We start from the raw sequence: 25,043 nt of genomic DNA, 5'->3' as shown, positions 1-25,043 counted from the left end.
CAGAGAGATCAAAGTCAGATCACTGAGGCTGCCACTCTGCCTGGTTAGGCCCAAGCTCTGACACACACGGAGGGCAAGAGCCCTCCAGGCCCATCCAAGCCTGGTCACATCAGGAAATAACACTCCCTTGCAAGTTAGGTAAAAACAGCACCAGAACTAGGCTGGGTAGCAAGATAAGGCGATGGGGAAATTATACTATATTTACCAAGCATCTAAAGGGCAAGACTCAGAAATTAAAGCCTGGAAAAAGTACAACCAATCATATTTCCTTTTTGGTGTAAAATTGCAAGGATAGAGACTTTGAGGAGCCATCTAAATCTACCTTTTCCTTTGAAATGTTAAGGGTAATAAAGAAGGGGGGAATTTGTACATTCTTTAGTTAAGAGAATAAAGAGGCTACACTGTTTGGCAAAAGAAAGTCTTGAAGGTGACTTGTTTGTTGGTTAGGCCTCCGCCACCAATAATTAGACAAGATATAAAGTATTAGTTCTCAGTCTAGTGCTGGTGGGTTATGCCTGTATTCCTAGAAGGCTAAACTGAGGGTGGAGGCCAGCTTGAGAAAGAAGAGTCTGTGAGGCTCTCCAATTAACCAACAAAAAGCAAGAAGTAGAGCTTTGGCTCAAGTGGCAGAGTGCCAGCACTCTCTGAGCAAACAGATAGATAGATAGATAGATAGATAGATAGATAGATAGATAGATAGATAGATTAAATGGGGCCCTGAGTTGAAGTCACAGAACTGGCACAAAACAAAACAAAAGCAAGCAAACAAAGCTCTATGCTTCCTTCCTAGATTCCAAGAGAGTTGAAAACTGATTGTAAAGGAAATAGCTTAAAGACAGGAAAATACAGCTTCTAGTTACTTTGTGGGCCCAGGCAAAGAGTGCTTTTTAGAAAAGAAATTTTTGTTGTTTATTAACTTTTAGCAAAGGTACTTCCTAAGTGCCTGACACAGCTGAGCCACCCAGGACAGAGCACCGACCAAGCCACAGAGACTTACTACTCTGGAGGTTTCTTCCCTCATTGAGGAAATAACTGCTCCCTGGGAACTCTTCCCTAAACCAGAGCTGAGATAATGAGCCAGCAGCCTCTGCTCTGGCTAGGATTGCTTAATAATGAAGCATCTTTCATCCCCTTGCCCTAATTCTCTATTTCAATGTAAAGCTCAAGTTTGAACCTGGGAAAATGGGCTGACATGCTCCCTTAGCTTCTACCTAAAATTTTCTCTGTGCTTTACCAAGATTGTCTATTTAGTATCTTGGGGCAAGTGTCTGGACCTCACCTGTGCATTCCTATAGTTAAGCCTGGGGCTTAAGATCCAGGGTTCACCCTCCCCTACTTTTCACCCTTTGCTGACCCAGGCTCTTCCTTTACTTCAGCTTTCCACATACTCTTCTACTGGAGTGTTTTTATCCTAAATACTCTCTCAAGCTAAAAGTCTTCATGACTTCAGGAAAAATGGGAGTTCATTTCCTAAGGGAACTTTTCCTTGTGTGAGGACACTGGTGTCCTTCGGTGAGCTAAGACCTTGACAAGTTCCCACAGCCTGAGCTCAGCCTTCTGTTCTACTAGAGGCAGACAATGCTGTTCCAAAGGATAGTTATGGTCAGATAGGGCTTTACTTTTTCCTGGGTCCTGAAATTAGGGCCTCACATTCGTAGCTTGGCTTTTTAACTCTAGCATTTGAGCCATATTTCCACTTCTGGCTTTTTGCTAGTTAATTGAGGATAAAAGTCTTGGAGAGTTGTCTGTCCAGACTGGCTTCAAACCAGGATCCTCAGATCGCAGCCTCCTCAGCATGTAAGATTTCAAGCACGATCCACTAGTGTCCAGTTCAGATTGCTATAAGGTGGTAAAACAGAGAAGCCACATTTTTTTTGCCAGTCCTAGGCTTAGGTTCAGGGCCGAAGCACTGTCCTTGGATTTTTTCAAGGCTGGAGCTCTCCTTCTACTCCACTTCTGGAGGTAGAGCCAGCACTACTTCTGGCTTTTTTTCTATGTATGTGGTACCGAGGAATTGAACCCCGGTCTTCGTGCATGCAAGGCATGCACTCTACTACTAGGCCAAACTCCCAGCTGGAAGCCACATTTTGAGAAGTCAAATCTTGGAGTCTTTATTAAAAGGCCAGTAACTGCACGGTGGACTTCTGTTTCAAAAAACCAGCAGCCAGTAAATGCACTTAACATCAGGAAACTGAACCATAAAGGTTAGAAGTAAAAGAAAGAACAACAATACCAACAAATCAATTCAGCTCCAGTGGAGAGCTTAAGTGGGACGTCATGGTGACTACAGAAGGAGCCAGGAGACAGGACAGGAACATGGAGACACATGGCATTGTGAAATGCTGGTCTAGGCCTAAATAGGGTCAGGTCAGGGGGCAGGTTCACAGGAAACTCCAGGTTTAGTAACGTCTCAGCCATGTGCCTGCCCTGCCTCCAGGAACTCAAGTATGCCTGGAGGTAGAGGGCTTCATCTTTCCCCACCATGAAGACAAGATTCCAGACTTTACCATCCACCATGTGGCCAAGATGGCACTGGCCAGACTCGATCACACTATTTCAAGATGTGATGTTTAAAATGTTATCAGTGAGTTCTTGTCAAATTACACCTTCCCCGTCACTCAGTCCTAATATAGATTAATTCAATCTTACATCTGTATTGTCATAGATATTCCTGGAAGGTATGGTGAGATAAACTACCATTCAGGGATAAGTGCTGAAAGCCAGCTAAGGAAAAAGTATTTGATGAGGGCATTGATGGTCAATGAGAAAGTCATACCAGGTCCTCTCAGCACTCTCTGCCTCCTGGTCTTCTTCTCCGCACACACCAAGTATCCACAAAGCACTCTTACTGAAGTTTTGCTGACTATGCAAATGCCTTTTCCTTCCTCATTAGGTACAACTTGAAGGTCATCTCCAAGAGTTATCTTCCCTGCTCCTAAGAATAGCCACTGCTCATCCTTGAAACTAGTTCATGGTGCCATGTCAAAATTGTACAACATGAAGTTATAAGAAGTAAAGCACATCAAGGTTTTGGGGGGTTTTTTGGTTAGGTTTTATTTGTTTTTGGTCCTGGTCCCAGGGCTTGAACTCAGGGTCTGAGTGCTGTCCCCAAGCTTCTTTGGCTCCATGCTGGTGCTTTACCACTTGAGCCACAAAATCACTAACAGGCTTTTTCTGAGTAGTTTATTGGAGATGAGTATCTCACAGTCTTTATTGCCCAGGCTGGCTTTGAACAACCAACCATAGATCTCGGCCTTCTGATTAGCTAGGTTTATAGGTGTAATCCTATAGCCACCAGCACCTGGCATACAAGACCAGTTCTGGCTCATACCTGCACTCTGGCTACACAGGAGGTTGAGATTTGATCATAGTTTAAATCCCAGGCAGAAAAATCCAGGAGACTCTTAGCTTCAATTATTCAGCTCAAATGCAGAAGTGCAGCTTTGGCTCAACTAAATTGTGAGCACTAATTGTGAGCATGAAAAGCCAGGCAAGGGCTAGAGTTCAAGCCCCAGTACCATAGAAAAACATAGTCATTGGAGATGTCCTGGTAAGAGTAGTAGTGGGACATCAGCCCCTCTCTGTTCTTGCTCTGCTTCTTGCACATGCTCCACCACACACTTCTGTCACATGCCCAGAAGCAATAGGCCACAACACATGCTCGCTCTCGCTGTCTGTCTCTGTCTCTCTATCTCTCTCTGTCTCTGTCTCTGTCTGTCTGTGTCTGTCTCTCTCTCTCTCTCTCTCTCTCTCTCTCTCTCTCTCTCTCTCTCTCTCTCTCTCTCTCTCTCTCTCTCTCTCTCTGCAGTACTGAACTCACCTCTCAAGCTTGTTAGGGAGAAGCTCTACCATTAGCCAAGCCCTTAGTAAAACTTTGGCTCTTATAAGTTGATCATCTCAGGCATTTTTTAAGGTTTGGAAAGCTGAGTAATGCAAAGCTTCTACTCTACAGTCTTGATGAACTGATTCCAAAGGTTTGGATTTGGTTCCTCTTGTAGATTCTTACAGATTTTGTACCAAGACAATAATGTCATTTGCAAACAAACAGTTCTGTCTTTCCCATTTGTACAGTTGTTTTCTTGACATGTTGCAGTGACTAGGCCTTCAAGTACTATGCTGAGTAAGAGTGGTGAGAATGGTTGTAATTGGTAATCCTTCCCTTGCTCTTAATGATAGGAAAACACAGCATTCGATCTTTACCATTGAGAATGTTAGCTGGGTGCTAGTGGTTCTAAATCTACTCTAATGGCCTAATTTTACTCAGGAGGCTGAGAAATAAGGATCACAGTTCAAAGGTAGCCCAGATAGACAAATCTAAGAGACTCTCCAATTAACCAGCAAAAAGCCAGAAGTGGAGGTGTGGCTTAAGGAATAAAATACCAGCCTTGAGTGGAAAATCTAAAGAACAGCAACTATACTCTCAGATCAAACCTCAGGATCTACACAAAAGATTTAAAGAAAAGAAAAACAACTATGGCTACTTTAGTTGAGGCCAAGATTATTTTTGTTTGTATTTATTTATTGGTGCCAATAGTGGTGCTTGGATTCACATTCTTGCTTAGCTTTTTCCTTCATGGCTAGATCTCTATCACTTCAGCTCCACCTTCACTTCTGCTTTTTTCTGGTTAACTGTAGGTAAGAGTTACATAGACTTTTCTGCCTGGACTGCCTTGGAACTGCCATCTTCATAACCTCAACTTCCTGAATAACTAGGATTGCAGGTGTGAGCTAGTAGCTACCAGTGAAGATTCGATCACTAGTTCTAACTTTAATTTTTGTCCTTTCCACAAATTACAGATTTCTATTGCTATAATAACCTTTAAAAAATAAAGAACTGAACATTAATGATATCTCTTCCTATAAAATTTAACAAGGAAGGAGTATTTGGGAATGAGGTAACATTTCAACCAAGGAGGACAAAGGAGAGAATAGAGAAAGGAGAGGAAATATATTGTGTGGTATATCATTTTTTATTTCACATGTACAGCCATTCCCATTCTTTACATGTTGCATACATATTCCTCCACGGTAGTCTCATGTGATCATACAATGGACATGTAAACATTCCATTAACTAGCTCAGTTGGAGTTCGAATATGAAACTTAAGTGTTAGCTGAGCAAGTGCATGATAAGTTCATTCCAAGAAAGAAGGTACAAATGTCTGTGACCTTCTCTGGCTCCCTAAAAAAAAATTATCTGTCCAAAAACTTATTAATGAATTAAAGGTATAAAATGTTTAAATATATTTTAATGCAAATGTCTAATACATAAACAATAGCCTTTCTAAAACTAGAGCATTCAGCTGATCATTTCTAAGCTTTGTTCAAGTCTATGAAGTATATCTTCACTGAAAGGATATAAAATAACAAATCTTTCCTAGTCTAGACTTCTGTTATGCTCACAGAATTGGCAAAAAATTTAAACCAGTAAGTGTTACATTTTCTAGTAAGCGTTGAAAATTCCAAGGCATAATATTTGTAATACAAACTATATCATCATGTTTTAATTGGTTTAAAACTGAAAAATCTTTCTACAAAGACCATAGGGCCAAACAACAGGAAAAAAAAATGCTGAGGCTTGTTCTGTGAGTTTCTTCCCGTTCAGAACCTCCGACAAGGCCCCCATATGGTGGTGAACCCAAGAGGCGCTCATCCAAGAATGGCCAGGGAAGTGACTGTCCCCAGAGGTTGCCAGGTCCCAGAGACCGTGGTGGGACCACCTACTAACCCTGTGTTGTACCCCAGAGAGATGGGAGGGAAAATAAAAAACAGTGTTTTCCCTACCTGTGCCTCAGTGATAGTAACTACACTGTGAGATATGCGGTTCTGTAAGAGTCTATACTAATAAAATATAACCGGTGCCTTATAGATACAGCTGCGACCTAGTCACACCACCGTGAACTACTACTAAAAGGGCGATCCTGATGGGACATCTGGGCTTATTTGAGCTCCGCGGGAGTCCAGTCAGATGGAGATGCTGCTGGGCCTGCAATGTTAAGTACACACAGAACAGATAGGTAAGCATGACAATTTTGAACAGAAAGTTTTAACTTACTCATTTTAAATATAAGAGTGAACGTATTTCTGACATTATGCCTGAGGATTAAAACTGAAGTCTGCACAGAATGGGAGTCCCATCGAATGGGAAAGCCTGTGACTCACCTTTGACTTTGGGAGGCAAGGACAGAGCTCTCTCTTGGGGACTTTCTGTGCTTCACTGGCCCAGGCTGAAAAGGTCTCAGCTGACACAGAGACCCAAGCGAACTAAGCAGTGAAGCACCCCCACCAGCCCACTCAGCCTGAGTGACCAGCATCTCACTGTCTTCCCCCACGACGCCTCCCCTTCACTAATGTGGACCCCCAGAGAAGCAAAACTGAATCCAGCTGAGCACCAGCTGCTCACACCTACAGTCCTAGCTAGTCAGGAGGCTAAGCTCTGAGGATCCGGGTTGGAGATAGCCCAGGCAGCCAAATCTGAGAGAATCTTATCTGTAATTAACCAGTAAAATGCTAGAAGTATAGGGGGCATGGCTCAAGCAGCAAAGGGCTAGCTATGAGTGATAAAAACAGTAAGACCCTGAGCTCAAGCCTCAGTACTAGCACAAAACAAACAACCAATTAAGCTAGGCTTGATGGCTCAGTCCTTTAATCCTAGTTAATTGAGAGGCAGAGCTTGGAAGATCATAGTTGGAGGCCAGTCCCAATGGAAAAAATTAGTGCAACCCCCATTTCAACCAATAAAAAGCTGAGTACCGTGGTAAGAACTTGTTGTTCCAGCTAAACAAGAAGATGGCAGTCCATAGTGGCCAAGGAACAAGCACAAGACCCTTCTGGGAAAAAAATACCTAAATCACAAAGGACTGGTGGCATGGCTCAAGTGGTAGAGTTCCTGTCAAACAAGGGCAAGGCCCCAGATTCAAGCAACAGTACTACCTAAACAAAACCCCACCCCAAAGTAAAAATACATCACCAACATGATCCAGATACTAAGTATCTCCCAAAGGACCTGGATGTCCGTAGCTGTAGAGAGAAATGCAGTGCCATGCATAGTAGACAAACCATGGAATCCACTCAAGTGTCAATCGACAGATGAACAGAGACAATGGAGTGAATGTTCCTACAGTGGAATACTACTCAGCAATGAAAGAAGGCACTTTTGGGCAACATGGATGAACCAGAAAGGCATTAGGTAAAGTGAAATCAACCAGGCTGAGAAGGACAAATCCTGCAGGACCTTCTCCTAAGTGAGATCAGAAGAGGCCAAATAAGCAGCAGAGAGAAGAACAGGGTTGGGGGTAGAGGTCAGAAAGATCTAATGGAGGATGAGTGGTGAGTACAGAGAGTGACTGGACGCTGCACATTTCCCCAGTGTGCGTGGCAGGGCTGGGGTGAGTCTCCAGACGGAAGGACCAGGTCCACCGAGTCTCTTTGTGACATTTAGACTTTAAACTCCCAAGCAGCTCATTTTCTCTACAAATACTCACTTGGAAGAGCAGATTCTGAAATAAAGAATAAGGACATTGGTTTTTCAGTTTCATGAAATAGACTAAATATTCAAAGAATGTGAAATAACATAATAAGAACTAAATCCACAACACTCAAAACAAAAGAAGTCATAAAGCACTTTGAACCTAAAATTCAAAAGGCCATTTTCCTAATGTTGTTCTGGGTTTTGGTTGTGCCTGTGCTGCAGCTTGCATTCAGGGGCTGGGAGCTATCCCTTGACTTTTTTCACCCAAAAGGCACTCTACCACTTGAGCCACAGCTCCACTTCTGTGTGTGTGTGTGTGTGTGTGTGTGTGTGTGTGTGTGTGTTTCACTGGAGATAAGAGTCTTACCAACGTTCCTGCCCTATTCTTGTTAGCTTCAACCTGCAGTACTCATATCTCAGCCTCCTGAGGAGCCAGGGGTCGGCGACATGGGTCACCAATGTCCTTGGTGGGTTTGTTGTTGTTGATGTTGTTTGAGATAGGGTCTCACTATATAGTCCAAAGCTGCTTTGAACTTTTGATTCTCCTACCTCACCTTCCTGAGGGCTGGGATGACAGGTATCTACCACTGTGGCTGGCTAAAAGGACAGGGTTATAATGGCAGATTTTATTCACCAAAACAGCAAGCAGCTGGAGTAGAGATCTACTCACAAGAAAGGAAACAAACAAGCAAACAAAAAAATTCTCATCAAAGAAATGAAGCCCCATGAGTAAAACAAGTTGTCCAGAAATTAATACAACTATAAAAACTAAACACTAAATATATGCATACATGAAACATATGCATGTGCCTATACTCCCAGCTACCCAGGAGTCAGAGATCCAGAGGATGGTGGTTTGAGGCCAACAAGCCAGGCCTGGTGGCTGTAATGCCAATAGAGAGAAGCATAGGCAGAAGGAACGAGGGGTCAGCAGAGCCCTATACAAAAATTCAAAACACTATTGGAAAGACACTAGCTAAAGCACAAAGGACTAGGTTGTGACTTAAGTAGTAAAGCATCTGCCTGTGAGTACAAGGCCCTGAGTTCAAACTCTAGTAACTCTCTACCCTGTACCCCAAAAAATGTATACTGTGACTGGCCCTCGTGCCTCATCCCTGTAACCCCAGCTACTCAGGAGGCTGAGACCTGGGGATTGCTGTTTGAAGACAGCTTGGGCAGAAAAGTTCATGAGACTTATCTGTAAGTTAGCACTGAGAAGAGCCAGAAGTGGAACTATGGCTCAAGTGGCCCAGTGCTGGCATTGAGCAAAAGCAGCTCAAGAACAGCACCCAGGCCTTCAGTTCAAGCCCTAGGGCTTGCATAAATAAATACATACCAATGTATTATCTTGAATATCTCATTATAAAGAAAGTTATAATGGAACATATTTAAGACTTCAGAAATGTTTATACTGGAGCAATTTTAAGTTTGAATGCAGTCTGTATGAGGAGATAGGCCCAACTGCTTCTGTGGAAGTCTGTGGAAGTCCAGCAGGGTAAGAACTCTGTGCAGAAGACTAAAACTGATATTGCTGGATACATTCTTTGTACTAAATGAAGTATCAAGACTTTGGACAAGCAAATATGAGAAGCCTCAAAGATCATGACTTTTGCTTTCTGATAAAGAGGAAAAGGCAAAATCTTGTGTTAAGGGAGGCTCAATTCAGAGTGCTCCTCACCGTGAGCTTTCTCAGAGCCTTCAGGAGCCTCTGGGTCCTGTGCTGCGTCTGCATCCTTGGGCTCTTCCGAGTCCTGTGTGGACTGGGAGGATGTGGATTCCCTGGAGGTCTTTGAGGTCTTCATGTCCGTGTCTGTTCTCTGTTGCTGCAACCACTCATCCCTATAGCCATTGCTGATAAGCTTGGAGAAGTTTGTTGGTGAATTGGTTTTTTGACCAGGCCTCAAAAAAGATAAAAGTGAATATTAAATATTAACACAAACCTTGATAGCTGGGTACGAATGGCTTACACTTACAATCCTGGCTAATCAGGAGGCTGAGAGCTGAGGCCTGAGACTCAAAGCCAGTAGAGGCAGAAAAACCTTCTAGACTCATCTCCAATAGCCAGTAAAAAGCCAGAGATGGAAATGCGCACATGCACACACATACACACACACACACACACACACACACACACACACACACACACACAGATCAGAAACAGAACAGTATTCAGGGAACAAAGTAATAAGTTGGATGCACAGCTGTCTTAAATACAAGACAGCTATACTGTTCTCCCTCCCTGGATTTATCTTTCCATCTATCCATCCATCATCTACCTGCCAATCATTTTTCTTTATTGGTTTTCTCCCTCTCATTCAGTCTAGCTCAGTGTTCTCAAGGCATTCATGACAATGTAATCATTGTTTATTGCCCATTAGATGAGAAGCTATCTGAAGAATTAGGCAATTCATGATATTTATTCTCGCACTAAACCAGTATTCTGTGCATAAGGAGATAAAGGAGTCCTTAGGGTTCTCTTCAGCGGGGAGGTGGGGGGTGGGGGGGAGATGTGTGTGTTGGGGGAAAAGGACAGGATGAGGCCTCCTCCTGGAGCAAGGGGGCCAGGTAGGCCTGGTGGCCGGGAGGGCAGGCTGTGGGTGGGGACTGTCACTCAAGGAAGAAGGGGAGCAGCAGCTCGCCTCCTGGCCAGCTCAGGCCACTCTGGAACATACATGGGAGGGAAGGACAGTCTGCTTCCCACGGAGTCTTTGGAGCCCGTTGGCGTCCCCGCTTTGCTGGGGTATTTTGAGTGGATGGCGGGCAGCTTCACCTGTGTGGCAAAATACAACACAAATGCGGAGTGAGAAGACTACACAACAAATGTAGGACCTCTGCTGGGAAACAAACAGCCACAACACGTGTAGGTCAACAATCCTCCCATTCAGTAGAAAAGCTTTGTAAAGAGAACTTCTAAACATGGGCCCCTGGCAAACCAGGCACCCGCAGCTTACAGCTGAGATCCCAGCCCTTAAGGAGGCTGAGATCTGAGGATCGAAGGGGAAAACCAGCCTGGGCCAACAAATCAGAGGCAATCCTATCTCCAGTTAACCGTGAAAAGCCAGAAGTGGAGCTGTGCCTCAACAATGGAGTGCCATCCTTACGCACAAAATCTGGTGAGAGCATAATGTCCTGAGTTCAAGCCCCCGTAAAACACACACACACACACACACACACACACGAAATTACTCTCTCCATATAGACAATTATGAACATCAGATGAATGGAGAAGCAGGCTACACCTTGATCCACAATGAAATACAATCCACCAATAAAAAGGAATGGAGTTCTGACACCCCAGCAGCTGGCTATGTCTAAAATGCACCAGGGAAGAAAGGACCATAACTCAGGGATACCATAATTTGACACTCTGGAAAGACTACAAAGAATGAAAGCAGGGCAGGGAGTTTGGCTTAGTGGTAGAGTGCTTGCCTAGCATGCACAAAGACCTGGGTTCAATTCCTTGGTACCACATACATAGAAAAAAGCTGGAAGTTGTGCTGTAGCTCAAGTAGAAAAAAAAAAGTCCAAGGACAGTGTTCAGACCCTGAGTTCAAGCCCCACAACTGGCAAAAAAAAAAGGAAGAAAAGCAGACAGGTACTTGCAGGAGCTGTGAGTTAGGAGGAGTTAACACCAAAGGAGCTGAGGGAAAAAATAAATGGAATGCCTCTGTACCTCAGTGGCTGTGGTAGCTTTGTAATGTATGCCTTGTACCACTTGTAGAGCAGGTGAGCTTTAAATATATTATGATATAAGAAAAAATTGCATTTTATTTAAATTGTATCTTATTTAAAAAGAAAAAGACTATCGCTTTCATAACAGCAATAAAAGAAAAACAGAAATAAGTAGTAGGAGTCTGGCATCCATGGTTCACACCTGTAATCCTAGCTACTCAGGAGACTGAAATCTGAGAATCAAAGTTCAAAGCCAGCCAAGACAAAACCATTCTGTGAGACTTTCATCTCCAGTTAACTAGCAAAACATCAGAAGTGTGGCTTAAGTGGTGGAATGCCAGTCAAGCAAAGTAAGCTTAAGGGATAGTGCCTAGGTCCTGAGTTCATGCCCTATTACTGTCACAAGAAATAGTGTTTTTAGTAAAATAAAAGATCCCTCCCAACTCCCACTCACCCTGCAAGTGAGCAAGAAACCCAGGAATGCTGGGTGAGGAGTCTTTCCTAAGAACAGGCCAGTGTGTACCACACCCCAAAGACAGCCTGGGTGTGACAGGGAAGTGCTGGCTCCCGTTCCTCCCTCAGAGGCAGCAGCCGGTTAGCTGGGTGATTTGATTCTCATGTTCAGGTTCTCACTATCTAGGCCAAGATGCCTTGCAGACACAGCCCAACACTGTGTTCCTTCTGCTAGACAATGCTGCTGTCCCCAAGACTGTCATCCTGTCTCCTCGACAGGGTGGAAGTAGACAGGCTGGCTACTAAGTGGGTCATTCATTTGATTTGGGGTGATACAGCATTTAACACTTTTACATCTCTCTAGCTTTGTGCTGTAATGGTAGTTAGCATCTCCCCCCTGCCCCCAATTATTTATAGCTTACCCCTTACGCTAAGAAACAGGCCTGGGCTTTAGTCCATTTACAGTACTTACACAAGTGACCCAAAGCCCAAGTCACCACTTGCCATGGAGGACAGCTTGATAAGCAAATGGCTTGTTCCAGCCAAGAGATGCTGACCTTGGCACTCACCCCCGCCCCCAAGTGTCAACAGGGAGGTTCCTTTCCACACCAGGACACAGAGATGCCAGGCATGGGAGCCAGGGATGTATATATCTCTTTCTTCACAATTCAAGTAGAGGATAGTGTTCACTCTTCATTCTCACTCTCAAAAGCATCATCGCTATTTTTAATACACATGTCATCGTTTCACAGATCTGACTGGGTGAGGCAACGAGACGAATTTCAGACCTTGCCACACCCAGTGGTACAGAGCCCTCAAAGTCCTGGGAGCTGCTAAGAGGAGGCCGGGGGATGAAAAGACTTTTAATCAAGAAATCACACTCATCTACCAATCAAAGTGTTTTGGGGGTTCACTTTGGAGGGACAAATGCACCCTTGGAATGGGTCTTTTATCACAGAGACATCTCAATTTAACTATAACTAAAACATGTGAAGATAGAATACAAAACCTGGCACTGGAAACTCACACTTGAAACCATAGCTCTCAGGAGACTGAGATTTGAGGATCACAGTTTGAAGCCAGGCCCAACAGAAAAGCTGGTAAGACTCTTATCTTCAATTAACCAGCAAAAAGCAAGAACTGGAGCTGTGGCTCAAGTAGTAGCATGTAGGTCTTGAATGAAAAAGCTAAGAGAGAACACAGGCCTGAGCTCAAGCCCCAGTATGGGCACAAAAAGAAAAAGATAATAAATGTATATTAAATTCCCTTTCTATAAGCGCTGGGTGACACATGTTATGCCAGTTTCTTCTAGGTAAGCATTCACTCGTTAAAACCACCTTAAAATGCAAAAACAAGCCAGGCACTGATAGTTCATGCCTGTAATCCTAGCTACTCAGTAAGCTGAGATCTGAGGATTGTAGTTCAATGCCAACAAGGCAGGAAAGTTGGTAAGACTTTTATCTCCAATAAGCTACTTAGAAAAAAGCTGGCTCAAGTGGTAGAGTGCTAGTCTTGAGCACAACGAAGCTCTGGAAAAGTGCTCAGGCCTGAGTTCAAGTCCCAAGTCTGGAAAAAAAAAAGGCGCAAAAATAGCCAGGAGCCAGTGACTCACACATGTAATCCTAGCTATTCAGGAGGCTGAGATCTGAGGATCTCTGTTCAAAGCCAGCCTGAGCAGAAAAGTCCTTGTGAAACTCTTATCTACAATTAACCACTCAAGAAATGGAAGAGGAGCTATGGCTCAAAGTAGTAGAGCACTAGCCTTGAGCAAAAGAGCTCAGGACAGCACCTAGGCTCTGAGTTCAAGCTCTGTGATTGACGACAATAACAACAACAAAAAGTAAAAATCCTGGATTGTTGGACAACTAGATTCTGCTTATTATATAACTTATCCAATAAAATAGCCTGTACAAAAAAAAATGAAACAAACAAACCTGTGCTCTTCCCTATAAAACCACTAATCAGAAAAAGAAACAGACAACCAGACTGCCTGCTCACATTGTAGGAGATCCACATTTAAAATACAGACCATATCCAGCAATGTCATGGGCATCAAAGAGACACACCAGCAACAGCCAACAGACACACTGCACGGTCATTCAGGAAGCCACGGAAGGAAAACAACCCTGGATGACAGACAGATGAGCTTCTGTCACCTTTTTTTTCTCTTCTAGTTCCTCGGCCTCTCTTTGCCAAACCGTTTTCATGTCAAAATCGAAGGGGCCTCTTCTAGATTCATAGCTTCCATTGGTGTAATTGGGATTGAATTCTTCATACACCATGTAATCTGGCATGGAGACCATGGGGACTCTGCAAGAACAGTGGTGTCAGTTACAGCCTGCGCTCGTGGGGCCCCCTTTCCCCCCTCTCCCCAATTTCTCTTGGCTTCCCTGAAGACACTGGTAGGCCCTGCCATGGGAAGCAAAAAGCTCCACCCCTTTCCAGTGCCAGCCTTGCAGATCATCACCAGAACATCATCTACTCCTTTGTCTTCTTCAATGAGCTAAATGCTCCCCTAAATATGTATCATTTACAATGATCGTTTCAGTCTGCTTGTTTTCTATGACATGGCCATTTACAGTGTGGACACTTGAACTTCCAACTGAGCTTTGGGACCAGTGACAGGAAGGGGTCAACCCCAGAGTCTCCGGCCCCCTTTCTACCAGGTTCTAATCCACTCAGCTTCTTTTTCTTTCTTTCTGAACTTAGCACAAAGAACTTTTTTAAGAAAAGGTTGGAGGAATGGCTCTGTTGGTAGAGCACTAGACAATGAGCAAGAGCATCAGGTACCAAGTTCAAGTCTCGGTCTTGGACCTTAAAAAAAAAAGCAAGGGAAAAGTCTAATATTACATGCCTCAGGCATGTAAAAAATTTATGTTCATTTTCCAGCCAGAAATGAAAACAAAGGGTTGAAGCCCTGGCTCAGTTGGTGGAGTGCTGGCCAATGAGTGAAAGCATCAAGTACCAAGTTAAAGTACCAGTCGAGGACCTTTAAAAAAAAAAGAGGGGGGGAAGGAAATAAAGAGAAACAAAAGCTGAGCATTGAGGCATATACTCTTAGCTACTTGAGGCTTAAAATGACATTTACTGTGGTTTTATCTTACAGGCAAAAAATAAATTAATAAAAAGCCAGAAAAGTGCCTGAAATGAATTTTGAATTTATGCCAAATTAACTACCCAAAAAACTGGAAGTAGAGCTGTGGCTCAAGTGGTAAAGCACCAGCCTTGAGTGATGCTGCTCTGGAACAGCACTCTCGCTTAATTTAATGAATTTCAACTTGAGCTATTTTGTCCCCCAAAAGAACAACGCATAGCTGCTTCCAGATACTCACTCTCGCTGCTGGGCAGTAGCAGGTTTGCTGTGGTGGATATACCAGTCTGGCAGGGAATAGGCCACTGGAGAACCTGTCGTGCTCCCAGGACCCAGGTGTGTCAGCAAATCTCGAAAAGAAAGGGACAGAGCTGTGTGTGACCCAAATGTCCTGTGTGGCATCACTAGCCCACATCAAGGGGAACTGTGCCATTGCCCTGGGTGGCCTCTGGGCCCGGCACTACCCCAGCATCTCTGATACTCCCCTGCCTAGGCACAGGTAGACAACTGAGGGTCCTGGTTGGGCCTCAGACAGGGCCATGGTTCATGAACCTCCCTCCCTCCCTCTCTAGCATGGATCTGGATAGTCTTCTGCTGGCATGGGGTCTCCACCAGACATCATCACTTCTGGGGGCCCATCCTTCCATTCCTCCAGTTCTTACTGCTCCCCTACCTTTGGCCACTCCTCCAGGCCATTCCCCACAACTCACTGTCCTCCTTCTCCAGCCTGCTTCCAGGAAAATCTGCTCTCTCCAGGATCCCAAATGGTGAGTCCCCAGGAGGGATTTAATCATTTAGTTTGGAGCTACTCTGAGAAGCATAGCGTACAGGCTCTGTTCTACAAACTCAGGCCAGTGCCACAACACACATGCCCAGCTTTCTGACCCCGATCCCTTCCCTCCTAGATATCAAAGGGCAGCTAGTAGAGCTGGAGGTATGGCTCAGTGGTAAGAGTGCCTGCTTCACAAATACAAGGCCCCGGATTCAAAACCCCAGTACCACTGATGTTTAATCTCCCATTTTGCAGCTTGAAAACCTTTTTCATGGTTAAATACTTTAAACTTAGAGAAAACATAGAAGAATAATATGAATTCTTCTACACCTTCCAACCAGACTCTCTCTTGATGATATTTCATGACACTTGATTTCTTCTCTCCCTCCCTGTCTCTGTCTCTCATTACTGTCACTTATTATACTTCACACTGCTGGACATGTGTTGCAGAAGGCCACACTTCCACCTCTGGGCTTCATGCCATCACACTGTGATGACACAAATCAAAACTTGGACAGTGATGTAATGCCCCCATTTCAGTTTAGATCTTACCAAATTTGGCCAATCTTTCCACTTTTTTTTTCCAATAGCAGGGGAAAGTGGATCTTAGAAAGTGAGATCTAGCCCTTGTCCCACCTATTATAGGCCTCAAGAGGATTGATATGGGTATTTTATTTTTGTGTCACTACTGGTGCTTGAACTCAGGGCTCACATTGTTGTTTAGGGCTGCCACTTTACTGTGGCAGCCACTTCTGGCTTTGTGATGGTTAATTGGAATTAAGAGTCTCAGATTTGTCTGCTCAGACTGGCTTTGAACCATGATCTTCAGATAGGAATACAATCATGAGCCACTAGCACCCCGCTTGGTCTAGATTTTTTTTTAATGTTAAAACGATGACCATGGGGCTGGGAGTTTGGCCTAGTGGTAAAGTGCTTGCCTAGCACACACAAAGACCCAGGTTCGATTCCTTAGTACCCACATACATTTAAAAAAAAAAAGCCAGAAATGGTGCTGTGATAGAGCTCTAGCTTTGAGAAAGCCCGACTGGCAAGAAGGGAAAATGATGGCCAGCTTGTCTCCCCTGTGGCATTGCCAACACAGGTAATGGCAACCAGAGGAGGGATAATTGTCTGGATGTCATCTACCCCAAAGGCAGGCTATGAGATTTCAGGGGTGCTGTCCCTTACCTCTCTGAATGATGATATCTATTGAACTCAGTATGCTCCCATTTTTAAGATTGTCAAATGCTTTGTGAAAAAATAGATCTTGTATAAAATTTGATTCTCATCAGTGATCACACACATCCCCCTATACTTATGAGCCTCAATTCCCAATGGCCTTAGGCAAATGTTAAGAATGTTTTATCAAAGATTCTTGGAAGGATTGGGGTTTGAATTTAGGAGCTGGGCACTTTTGAGGCAGGTGCTCTACCACCTGAGCCACGCCCCCAACTGCTAGAGCAATATTTTTATACAGATGAGATGATGGAGCACGTGGGGGCTTACCAGGTCTGCCGCCTTGCTTTGCAAGCTTCACATAGTCTGAGTCGGTTTCTTTTATCAAGTACCTTCGCATCCCAGGCAAGTACTCATTGTGTGAGTCGTCCAATTTGCTGAGCCCTGGAATCTGAGATGCTGGAGGGGCATCCACAGCCTTCTCAGAGCGCTTCACGGGGAGATGGTAATACCATTCTAGATAGAAGCAAGGCCAGTTCACTGCCATGCTGGGCTGCAGGATTGGCCACATGGGGAGAACCTAGGTGCTTCACAGTCTATCTGCTGTGGACGTCACCAGGCAAGCCACACAGCACCTGAGCCAGGCAGGAAGCCCCTGAATGCCCAAGACAAAGCATGGCACCATTGCAGGGCAAAGAGTCTCCAAACCCCCTGAGTATACCAGCCATCAATGCCAATGTGAGGAACAGCAACCCTGGCCCCACCCTGTCAGCTTTGCTGCAGCTGGCTTCTTCTCCAAAACCAAAACCAGCCTCATCCACCAGTGTGAGCTTCAGGGAACTCTCCAAGCCCTATGTCTTTCCATCTTAAAATAAAATTCTTAACTGTTTTTCTTGTCATTCTGGGAAATAGGAAAAATCCCACGTTATTTAAAATATGACAGATAAACCAATGGAACAGATGGATAAATGTGACCTGCAATTTTTGTGTGAGCTGCAATTTTTGTATGTGCTGCTATTGGGGCTGGAACTCAGAGCCAGGGTGCTATTCCTTAGCTTTTTCACTCAAGGAGGGTGGTGTTCTACTATCTGAGCCACAGCTGTACTTCTGGCTTTTCTGGTTAACTGGATACTTTCCTGCCCAGACTGGCTTCAAACTGGTCCTTAGATGTCAGTCTCTTGAATAGGTATGATTATGGATGAAAGCCACCGATACCCAGCCATGATTTGACAAACTTACAACATTGAAACACTGAGATAAGCCAGGTACTGGTGGCTCACACTTGTAATTCTAGCAACTCACGAGGCTGAGATCTGAGGATCATAGTTCAAAGCCAGCCCAGGCAGGGAGGCTTGTGAGACTCTCATCTCCAATTAACTACCAAATAAGCAGGAGATGGCTCTGTGGCTCAAGTGGTAGAGAGTTAGCCTTGAGCAAAAAATGGGATGACCCTGAACGCAAGCCTCATTACTGGTACAAAAAAGAACAAGAAAAGGAGGAAGAGGAGGAGGAAACCCCTGAGATATAAATTATGGTACTGAAACAACAACCTGCTTTAACAGATGTACCCGTTTATGAGAGCAGCAGAAAGCAGGTCAGGGAGAGAGCCACAACTCCTCACCTGTACTGGGAAGGCACCAGCCAGCCCACCTCCCATGCTGGCCAGCTCCCACATCAGCTCCCATCAGTGGCTTTACTATACTGTAGAGACCACAGTGAGAGGAGAAAGGTGCCAGGGCCTCAGTGTTTACTGAAGAGAGCAAGGAGAGAGGGTGAGGCATTTACTTGCCCGAACTCCCCACAGGTTAGGAATAACATTTTAAAGATTCCAAAGGACTGTTTTATGGAAAAGATTGAGTCGAAGCATTATAATTGTGAATGGTAGGATTTCTCTCATCTAGAAGAAACTGGGTGCAATAGCTCAGAGGAAACACAAAAGACAGGAAATGGAGGCAAGTATGGGCCCCATGCTGAGAGAAGAAGCTGAGCATGGGACTGATGAGGTGAGGCAGCTCCCCAAAAGGTGCTTAGGATAGATGTTGCAGCCCACCTGGGGACCAGCAACAAGATTCCCTGGAGGTATTTAGTCACAGGCTAGGGAGCTTATATCAAGAGCTAGGGAGAGCCGGGCACTGGTGGCTTATGCCTGTAACCCTAGCTGCTCAGGAGGTTGAGATCTGAGGATTGTAGTTCAAAGTCCCTATGAGACTCATCTCCAGGCAGCCACCAGGAAACTGGAGGCGCTACTGTGGCTGAAGCCGTAGAGCACTAACCTTGAGCAAAAGAGCACAGGAGGGGCCGGGAGTTTGGCCTAGTGGTAACGTGCTTGCCTAGCATGCACAAAGACCTGGGTTCGATTCCTCAGTACCACATACATAGAAAAAAAGCCGAAAATGGTGCTGAGGCTCAAAGGTAGAGCTCTAGCCTTGAGAAAGTCCAAAGACAGTGCACAGGCCCTGAGCTTAAACCCAGGACTGGCAAAAAAAAAAAAAAAAAGAAAGCACAGGAACAGTGCCCAGGCCCTCAGTTCAAACCCCACAGCTGAAAAAAAAAAAAAAAAAGAGCTAGATGTGTTGGAAAAAATCCAGAGGCCTAGAGTTATTAGTACTTATTTATGACCCCATAGGGAGAAGAGAGGTGGGCACTTAGGCTATGAGTGTTTTAGGTAATTCTTTCCATCTGAAATTAGGAAGATACTCAAAATAAGAACCACACACACACTGTTTTACGACTTAAAATCTACGGAAAACAAAATGCAAAAGGTACAGCTTCATAACATAATTATTGGGCATAGTTAATAGCACCTATTAGCATGTACAAACACAGATTCATAACATTTACAGTCTGATGCAATGCCCGGTTGGTGGTAGAAGAGATTATATGTTTGTGTGTGTGTGTGTGTGTGTGTGTTATTCGGCTGGACCACAGTACCTACATAATAGACATTATTCTAGATGCTTTTGTGAAGATGATTTTGAGATGAGATTTGCACTTAACTCAGATGGCCTCAAAATAGGCATGAGCCTCATGTAATCAGTTGAAGGTCTAATGAATAAAGAATGCAGTCCTCCAGGAAAGAGTGAATTCTCCCTCCAGATGGACTTCAGATTTGAAATGAAACCTGATCTCCTCCTCTGGCCTCTAGCTCACCAGACTTCATATTTGTTATCCCCTAGCCATGTAAACCAAGTCCTTAAAATAAATTCTGTGTGTGTGTGTGTGTGTGTGTGTGTGTGTGTGTGTGTGTGCACATGTATGCATGTGCTGGCTGACCAGAGTTCTTTGGAAGCAGCGTATTAAATGCACTAAGTCACCATAGCACAAAACAAGTCATTCTGTGAAAGTTTTAGACATCCAATTTGTACTTGGAACTTCAACTGCATGAAGTTTTAACCCAGAAAATATTTAAATGACTGAAGAATATTAACCAGCTAAATCATCGCCTTCCCTTAAAAAAAAGAAGGAAGAAAAAAGAAGAAGAAAGTTTAGACAATGGCACAAAAGATCACAGAGAATCAATTTAAGGATTAGGAATCAGGGTTTAGCAGCTCAACTATTTCTTCCTTTAGAAGGGCATTCAGTTTGTACTTTATTTTTCCTCTCTCTGTTTTGCTTACTAATTAATCCACAGAGAACAGTGTGCTTCTACCCGCTCATTACTGGAAGATTTGGACAGGCACTGAATTCTAATCTATTGCTAAATGTATGCAGTAGAAGAGCTCAGAAAGTGAGGGTTCTGGTTTGAATGAACCAGCTCTCACCACCTAACAGACAGAAAGACAGAAACAGAAAGAGACAGAGACAGAGAGACAAAGAGTCAAAGAAACAGAGAGATGGTTAAAAGGATCTTTTAGCTTTTATCTCAAAATTTGTTTAACATTAGATCATTTACTATATGACTGTTTTTCTTTCTATGATTTTTCCCTGCATGCTCATAGGCTGTAGTAGTAGTTTCATTTTCCTTTATGTGTGTGTGTGTGTGTGTGTGTGTGTGTGTGTGTGTGTGTGTGTGTGTGTGTGTGTGTGTGTGTGTGTACTGGAGCCTGAATTTGCAGTCTAGGTGCTATCTTTAGCTCTTTTGCTTAGGGTTGGCACTTTACCAGTTCATACACACCTCTACTTCCTCTTTGTGCTGGCTAATTGGAGTTAAGAGTCACACATCTGCCTGTGATCCTCAGATCTCAGCCTCCTGAGTAGTTAGAATTACAGATGTGAGCCGCCAGTGCCTGGCTTCCCTGATCTTATCAAGGAAGAAATACAGACTGTTGAGAATGAAAGTCAAACTTGAGATCACCTAGCTCGTCAGGTGCTCAAAGGGGACCAGGCTGCTGTTTCTAGTCTGTGAAGCCTCAACTAATAAGCTACTTGCTTGGTGTAGAATGCTCCAAACCAAATGCTTCAGTTTCCTAGTGAAAAAGTGGGGTGATGGGGCTGAGAGTGTGGCCTAGTGGTAGAGTGCTTGCCTAGCATGCAAGCAGCCCTGGGTTCGATTCCTTAACCAGAAGTGGTATTGTGGCTCAAGTGGTAGAGTGCTAGCCTTGAGAAAGCTCAAGGACAGTGCCCAGTCCCTGAGTTCAAGTCCCAGGACTGGCAAAAGTAAAAATGGGGTGATGATTCCTGACAGCTCCTAATGAGGTTAGATGTGGGAGTGTGTATAAAGTACTGGGCACAGTGCCTGGCACTTGTTAGAATCCATCAATGGCATTCCTGTAGATGAGGCCTCGACCTATGACATCAGGTGGCTCACACCTATAATCCTAGCAACTGAATTCTGGACATCCCAGTTTGAAGTCAACCTAGGCAAAACAAGAAAAGGCTTTGACTTCAAGCCCTAGGAGAAAGACAGAGAGAGAGGCGGTGGGGGGGGGGGAGAGAATGAGAATCACAGGAAGGCCCAAAGGTTAGAGCAGGAGATGTGGAACAGGCCAGACCTGATGAACAATGCACTACCCACAACTGGATTTCCAGCACAGCCATGGCACCACCCTGACAGAGGCTGACTGTGCAGTTAAGTATGGACGGGCCACACTTCATTTTATTTCTGAACACACTGGGCGGATGTGATTGGCTCCAACTGATCCCTCTCAGCTTAGCCCTCTTCCCTACTCTCCATCTGCAACCCTTCTCACCACACAGAATAAAAACAAAAGCAACCAATAAAAAAACGGCATATGGAGACTCTTTCCTTTCTCTTCTTCTCACCTACACATTGGGTACATAAGAAGTCATGAACTTCCGCTGAATTAGCTTTTCTCATACCCTGCTGTTTCAAGCAAGAAACATTTGGTGGAGTCCTAACTTAGAAGCAAAAGCTAGGGAGCCAGCGGGGCTGTGCGACTGAGAAAGTTCCTTATTCAATATTCAGAATACACTGGGTTAATTCATGACCAAACATTTCCGGAAGGTTCCTATCCACAACACCGCACCAAAAAGAGAGGGGGGCGGCCGTGATCGTTCCCAGGGTGTCACGCCCCAACAACCCCGCAATCCTCAGGCAATCCGCACTCACCGCAGGGAGCGTAGCGGTGAGCGGTGCTCTGTACTTCCTTGCTGGTATTCCTCATGGCCGGGCGCTGTGAGCACTTTCAGAGGAGCCCAGGGTGCTAGGGTTAGCTGGTAGCTGCAGCCACAGAGGCGAAGTCCGCGCCCCCTCCCGGTCTTCCCGCCTGCACCTGACACACCTGCACGCGCCTCCCGCCCTCGAGCGCGGGCACATCCACGCACGGCACACTCTGGAGGCACAGCAGGGGCACATCAGGCCGGGGGCGCAGCGGGCGCGGCGGGGAGGGGGCGCAGCGGGCACGGGGACATCAGGCCGGGGCGCAGCGGGCAGTGGACAGCGGACAGACACAGAGGGCAGGGGGCACAGCGGGCAGGGGCACAGCGGGCAGGGGCGCAGCGGGCAGGGGCGCAGCGGGCAGGGGCACAGCGTGCACAGGAAGCAAGGGCGCAGCGGGCACAGCAGGCCGGGGAGCAGCGGACAGCGGACAGACACAGAGGGCAGGGGGCACAGCGGGCAGGGGCGCAGCGGGCAGGGGCGCAGCGGGCAGGGGCACAGCAGGCAGCGGGCAGGGGCGCGGGACGCACGCTCAGCCGGACACACTGCTGGCTGGGTCACATGCACGCCGGGTACACGGCAGGGGACGGGGCACGATGGGCAAATAGCTGGGGCCGTGCACGCGGAGTAGGCAGCAGGTGTACCGAGGTACAGCCTGAGGTCTCCACCGATTCAGCAGTGCCAGGGTTCACCTGCTCGCCGAGGGTCTCGGGCGTGCGACCTGTGTGCGACCAGCAGCTGGAGTTTGTCAGCGACCCGCCAGCCGGCAGGGGCCAACCCCAAACTCCCGGTGCTACGCCGAACCCCCACAGCTCGCGTCGCCAGGGCAACGGCTGAGGGCCGGCCCGAGGGCGCGGCGGGAGTTCTGTCAGCCAATAGGGGCAGCCTTAGGCAAGCCAGTAAGCCAATCAGAGCCGGGGCATAGCGCGCAGGCGCAACCAGTCAACTGCCGGGCGCCCTGGCGAGCCCAGGGCGGTGCTGGGGGCGTGGCGAGGCCTGAAGGGGCGGGTACGGGGGCGGGCCCGGCGAGGCTCAGGAGGCGGGGCCCAGGGGAGGGGCGCGGTGGGTGTGTGTGTGCGGTGGGGGATGCAGGGCTAGCTCCCGCCACTCTTCCCCGCCGTCCCGCACCGGCAAAGCAATCCGGAAAAGCTGGGAGCGTCTACCACCTCGTTCTCCAAGACACAGTCCCACCTTAAAAAAGAAAACTGCTAGTACCTGAAAATATTAATTAGAGTCGCGCACGTGCTTGATAGGGTGAATATGCAATAAGAGCTTTGGCAGAATTCATTCAGTAGGAGACACTTTTGTCACCCAGAAAGCTTCATATCATCCTGGCTAAATAGTGGGCACAATTACTCTCTGCTAACCCCCTGTGAGAGTGAGGGATACCTTATTATAATTTTCAAAGAAACACACAAGACCTTGTCTTCAATTCGTGGTACTGCAGTGTGTGTGTGCGCGTGTGTTTGTGAAAGAGAATAGGACATCAATTCATTTCCAACCATTGAGATTTCTCTTTCTAATTTTTTTTCTTTTTTTCATAAAGACATCTTAGCCAGGCACCTGTGGTGTGCACCTATAATATTAGTTACCGAGGTGATTCAAATCTCGTCCAGGCACACAAGTCTCCACCTAAGCACAAAACAAAACAAAACCGCAAAGCTGGTGGTATGATTCACATTATATAGGCTCTGCTGTGAGTTCATGACCCAGTATCAGGACAACAAAATGACTTTTTAGCTTACATAGATATTTGACCACATAAGCTATATGAAGTGCTGATTCAGTTATGCAAGTACCACTTTGGAAATGCAAATAATACTAAAACAAGCAGATTTTTTTACTGTAGGTTTATTTTTATTCAAAAAGTTACTGTCTTAAGACATAAACACAAATCAGAAAACAGTACAATTAGGACAATAGAATATGGAGGACAACAAGTTAGAGTAATACATAAAACATTTTAGCGGGTTGAAAACAAAGCTGTAAGAACTGCTTTCACAAAGAAGTACTCCTTTCAAGAGTGAGAAAAAGAATCAACTTAGGTTTCAAATCATATATACAGTCCTCTCAGCAGTTCTAGTAAATGCAGTGGTGTGTAAAACAACATATGCAATACTTCTGCACATAACTAAAACAAGCAGATTTTTGTATAACAAAAATGAATACTACCTTATTTGATTCAGCTGTAATATAATATGGTGAGGAATTCCAAGGATCTAGCTGGCCCAGTTATGTATATCATCAGAACTTCATACAGCAACACAACGTATATGTTTCTTTCTATACAGAGAAACACTTAGGTTATCACTCACACAACAGAGTGCTTTGCATCACCTGATGAGCAGTTTAGTGTATTTGAAAACAGTTGATCAAAGTAACTGGGAATGCAGGATTCACCCAAGCTGACCAGCTTCCATACTAATTGACATCGTGAGAAAAAAGCATTACTTACTAGAAACATTTGACTTTTGAAGGCTATTGAATTATAAGAATTTGTAGATCAAACAAGAATCTAAGTAACGGGCCATAATGAAAATAGGACACAAGGATAATCTAGTTATGATGAGAAAATTTCAGTTTCTTATCTGGCACTGATGGCTTAGGCCTGTAATCCTACTCAGAAGGCTGAGATCTGAGGATTGCAGTTTGAAGCCAGTCCAGGCAGTAAAGTCCATGAGGCTTTTATTTCCAAATAATCACCAAAAAGCATTAAGGAGGGCTGTGGCTTAAGTAGTAGAGTGCTAGCCTCAAACACCCAGGCCCTGAGTTCAAGCCCCAGGAGACACACACAGACACACACACACACACACACACACACACACACACACACCCCTCAATGTCTTTCTGAG

At 45.3% G+C, this 25,043-nt stretch overlaps 2 protein-coding genes across 7 annotated transcripts in view; one reads left to right on the top strand and one right to left on the bottom strand.

Annotated features, from left to right (window-relative positions):
* Positions 1-4,951: 4,951 nt before the first annotated feature.
* C5H7orf57 (chromosome 5 C7orf57 homolog) lies at positions 4,952-24,431 on the bottom strand. 6 transcript variants are annotated; one of them, XM_090332551.1, is made up of 10 exons: positions 22,722-22,993; positions 22,316-22,366; positions 22,144-22,216; positions 16,965-17,150; positions 14,928-15,036; positions 13,752-13,905; positions 10,143-10,240; positions 9,149-9,369; positions 7,484-7,498; positions 4,952-5,985 (listed from the first exon to the last, which is right to left on the bottom strand). In XM_090332551.1, exons 3-10 carry the CDS (start codon positions 22,196-22,198, stop codon positions 5,939-5,941), a joined length of 885 nt encoding a protein of 294 aa, XP_090188677.1. In that variant the 5' UTR covers positions 22,199-22,216; positions 22,316-22,366; positions 22,722-22,993; the 3' UTR covers positions 4,952-5,938. The 6 variants fall into 6 exon arrangements, with proteins under 6 accessions (XP_090188677.1, XP_090188676.1, XP_090188678.1 ...); XM_090332550.1 differs by having other exon boundaries at positions 22,836-22,993; XM_090332552.1 differs by lacking the exon at positions 7,484-7,498 and having other exon boundaries at positions 22,836-22,994.
* The window catches only part of Sun3 (Sad1 and UNC84 domain containing 3), a 44,208-nt gene continuing 25,097 nt past the window's right edge, over positions 5,933-25,043 (top strand). Inside the window, exon 1 of the mRNA XM_090332541.1 lies at positions 5,933-6,016. Coding sequence (XP_090188667.1) covers positions 5,991-6,016 — 26 coding nt within the window. The 5' untranslated portion in view covers positions 5,933-5,990. The remainder of the gene's footprint in view (positions 6,017-25,043) is intronic.

The sequence above is a fragment of the Megascapheus bottae genome, chromosome 5 (genome assembly GCF_031878675.1).
Source record: "Megascapheus bottae isolate mThoBot1 chromosome 5, mThoBot2.hap1, whole genome shotgun sequence".
Classification (NCBI taxonomy): domain Eukaryota; kingdom Metazoa; phylum Chordata; class Mammalia; order Rodentia; family Geomyidae; genus Megascapheus; species Megascapheus bottae.
This window is presented reverse-complemented; position numbering and strand designations above follow the sequence as displayed.

Coding starts and splice junctions, on each gene's coding strand:
- C5H7orf57 (XM_090332551.1), bottom strand. CDS start 22,198: ATGAGGAATACCAGCAAGGAAGTACAGAGCACCGCTCACCGCTACGCT. Junction 17,151..22,143: donor TCACCGCTACGCTCCCTGCG/GTGAGTGCGGAT, acceptor GCTTCTATCTAG/AATGGTATTACCATCTCCCC. Junction 13,906..14,927: donor GCTACTGCCCAGCAGCGAGA/GTGAGTATCTGG, acceptor CTGTTCTTGCAG/AGTCCCCATGGTCTCCATGC.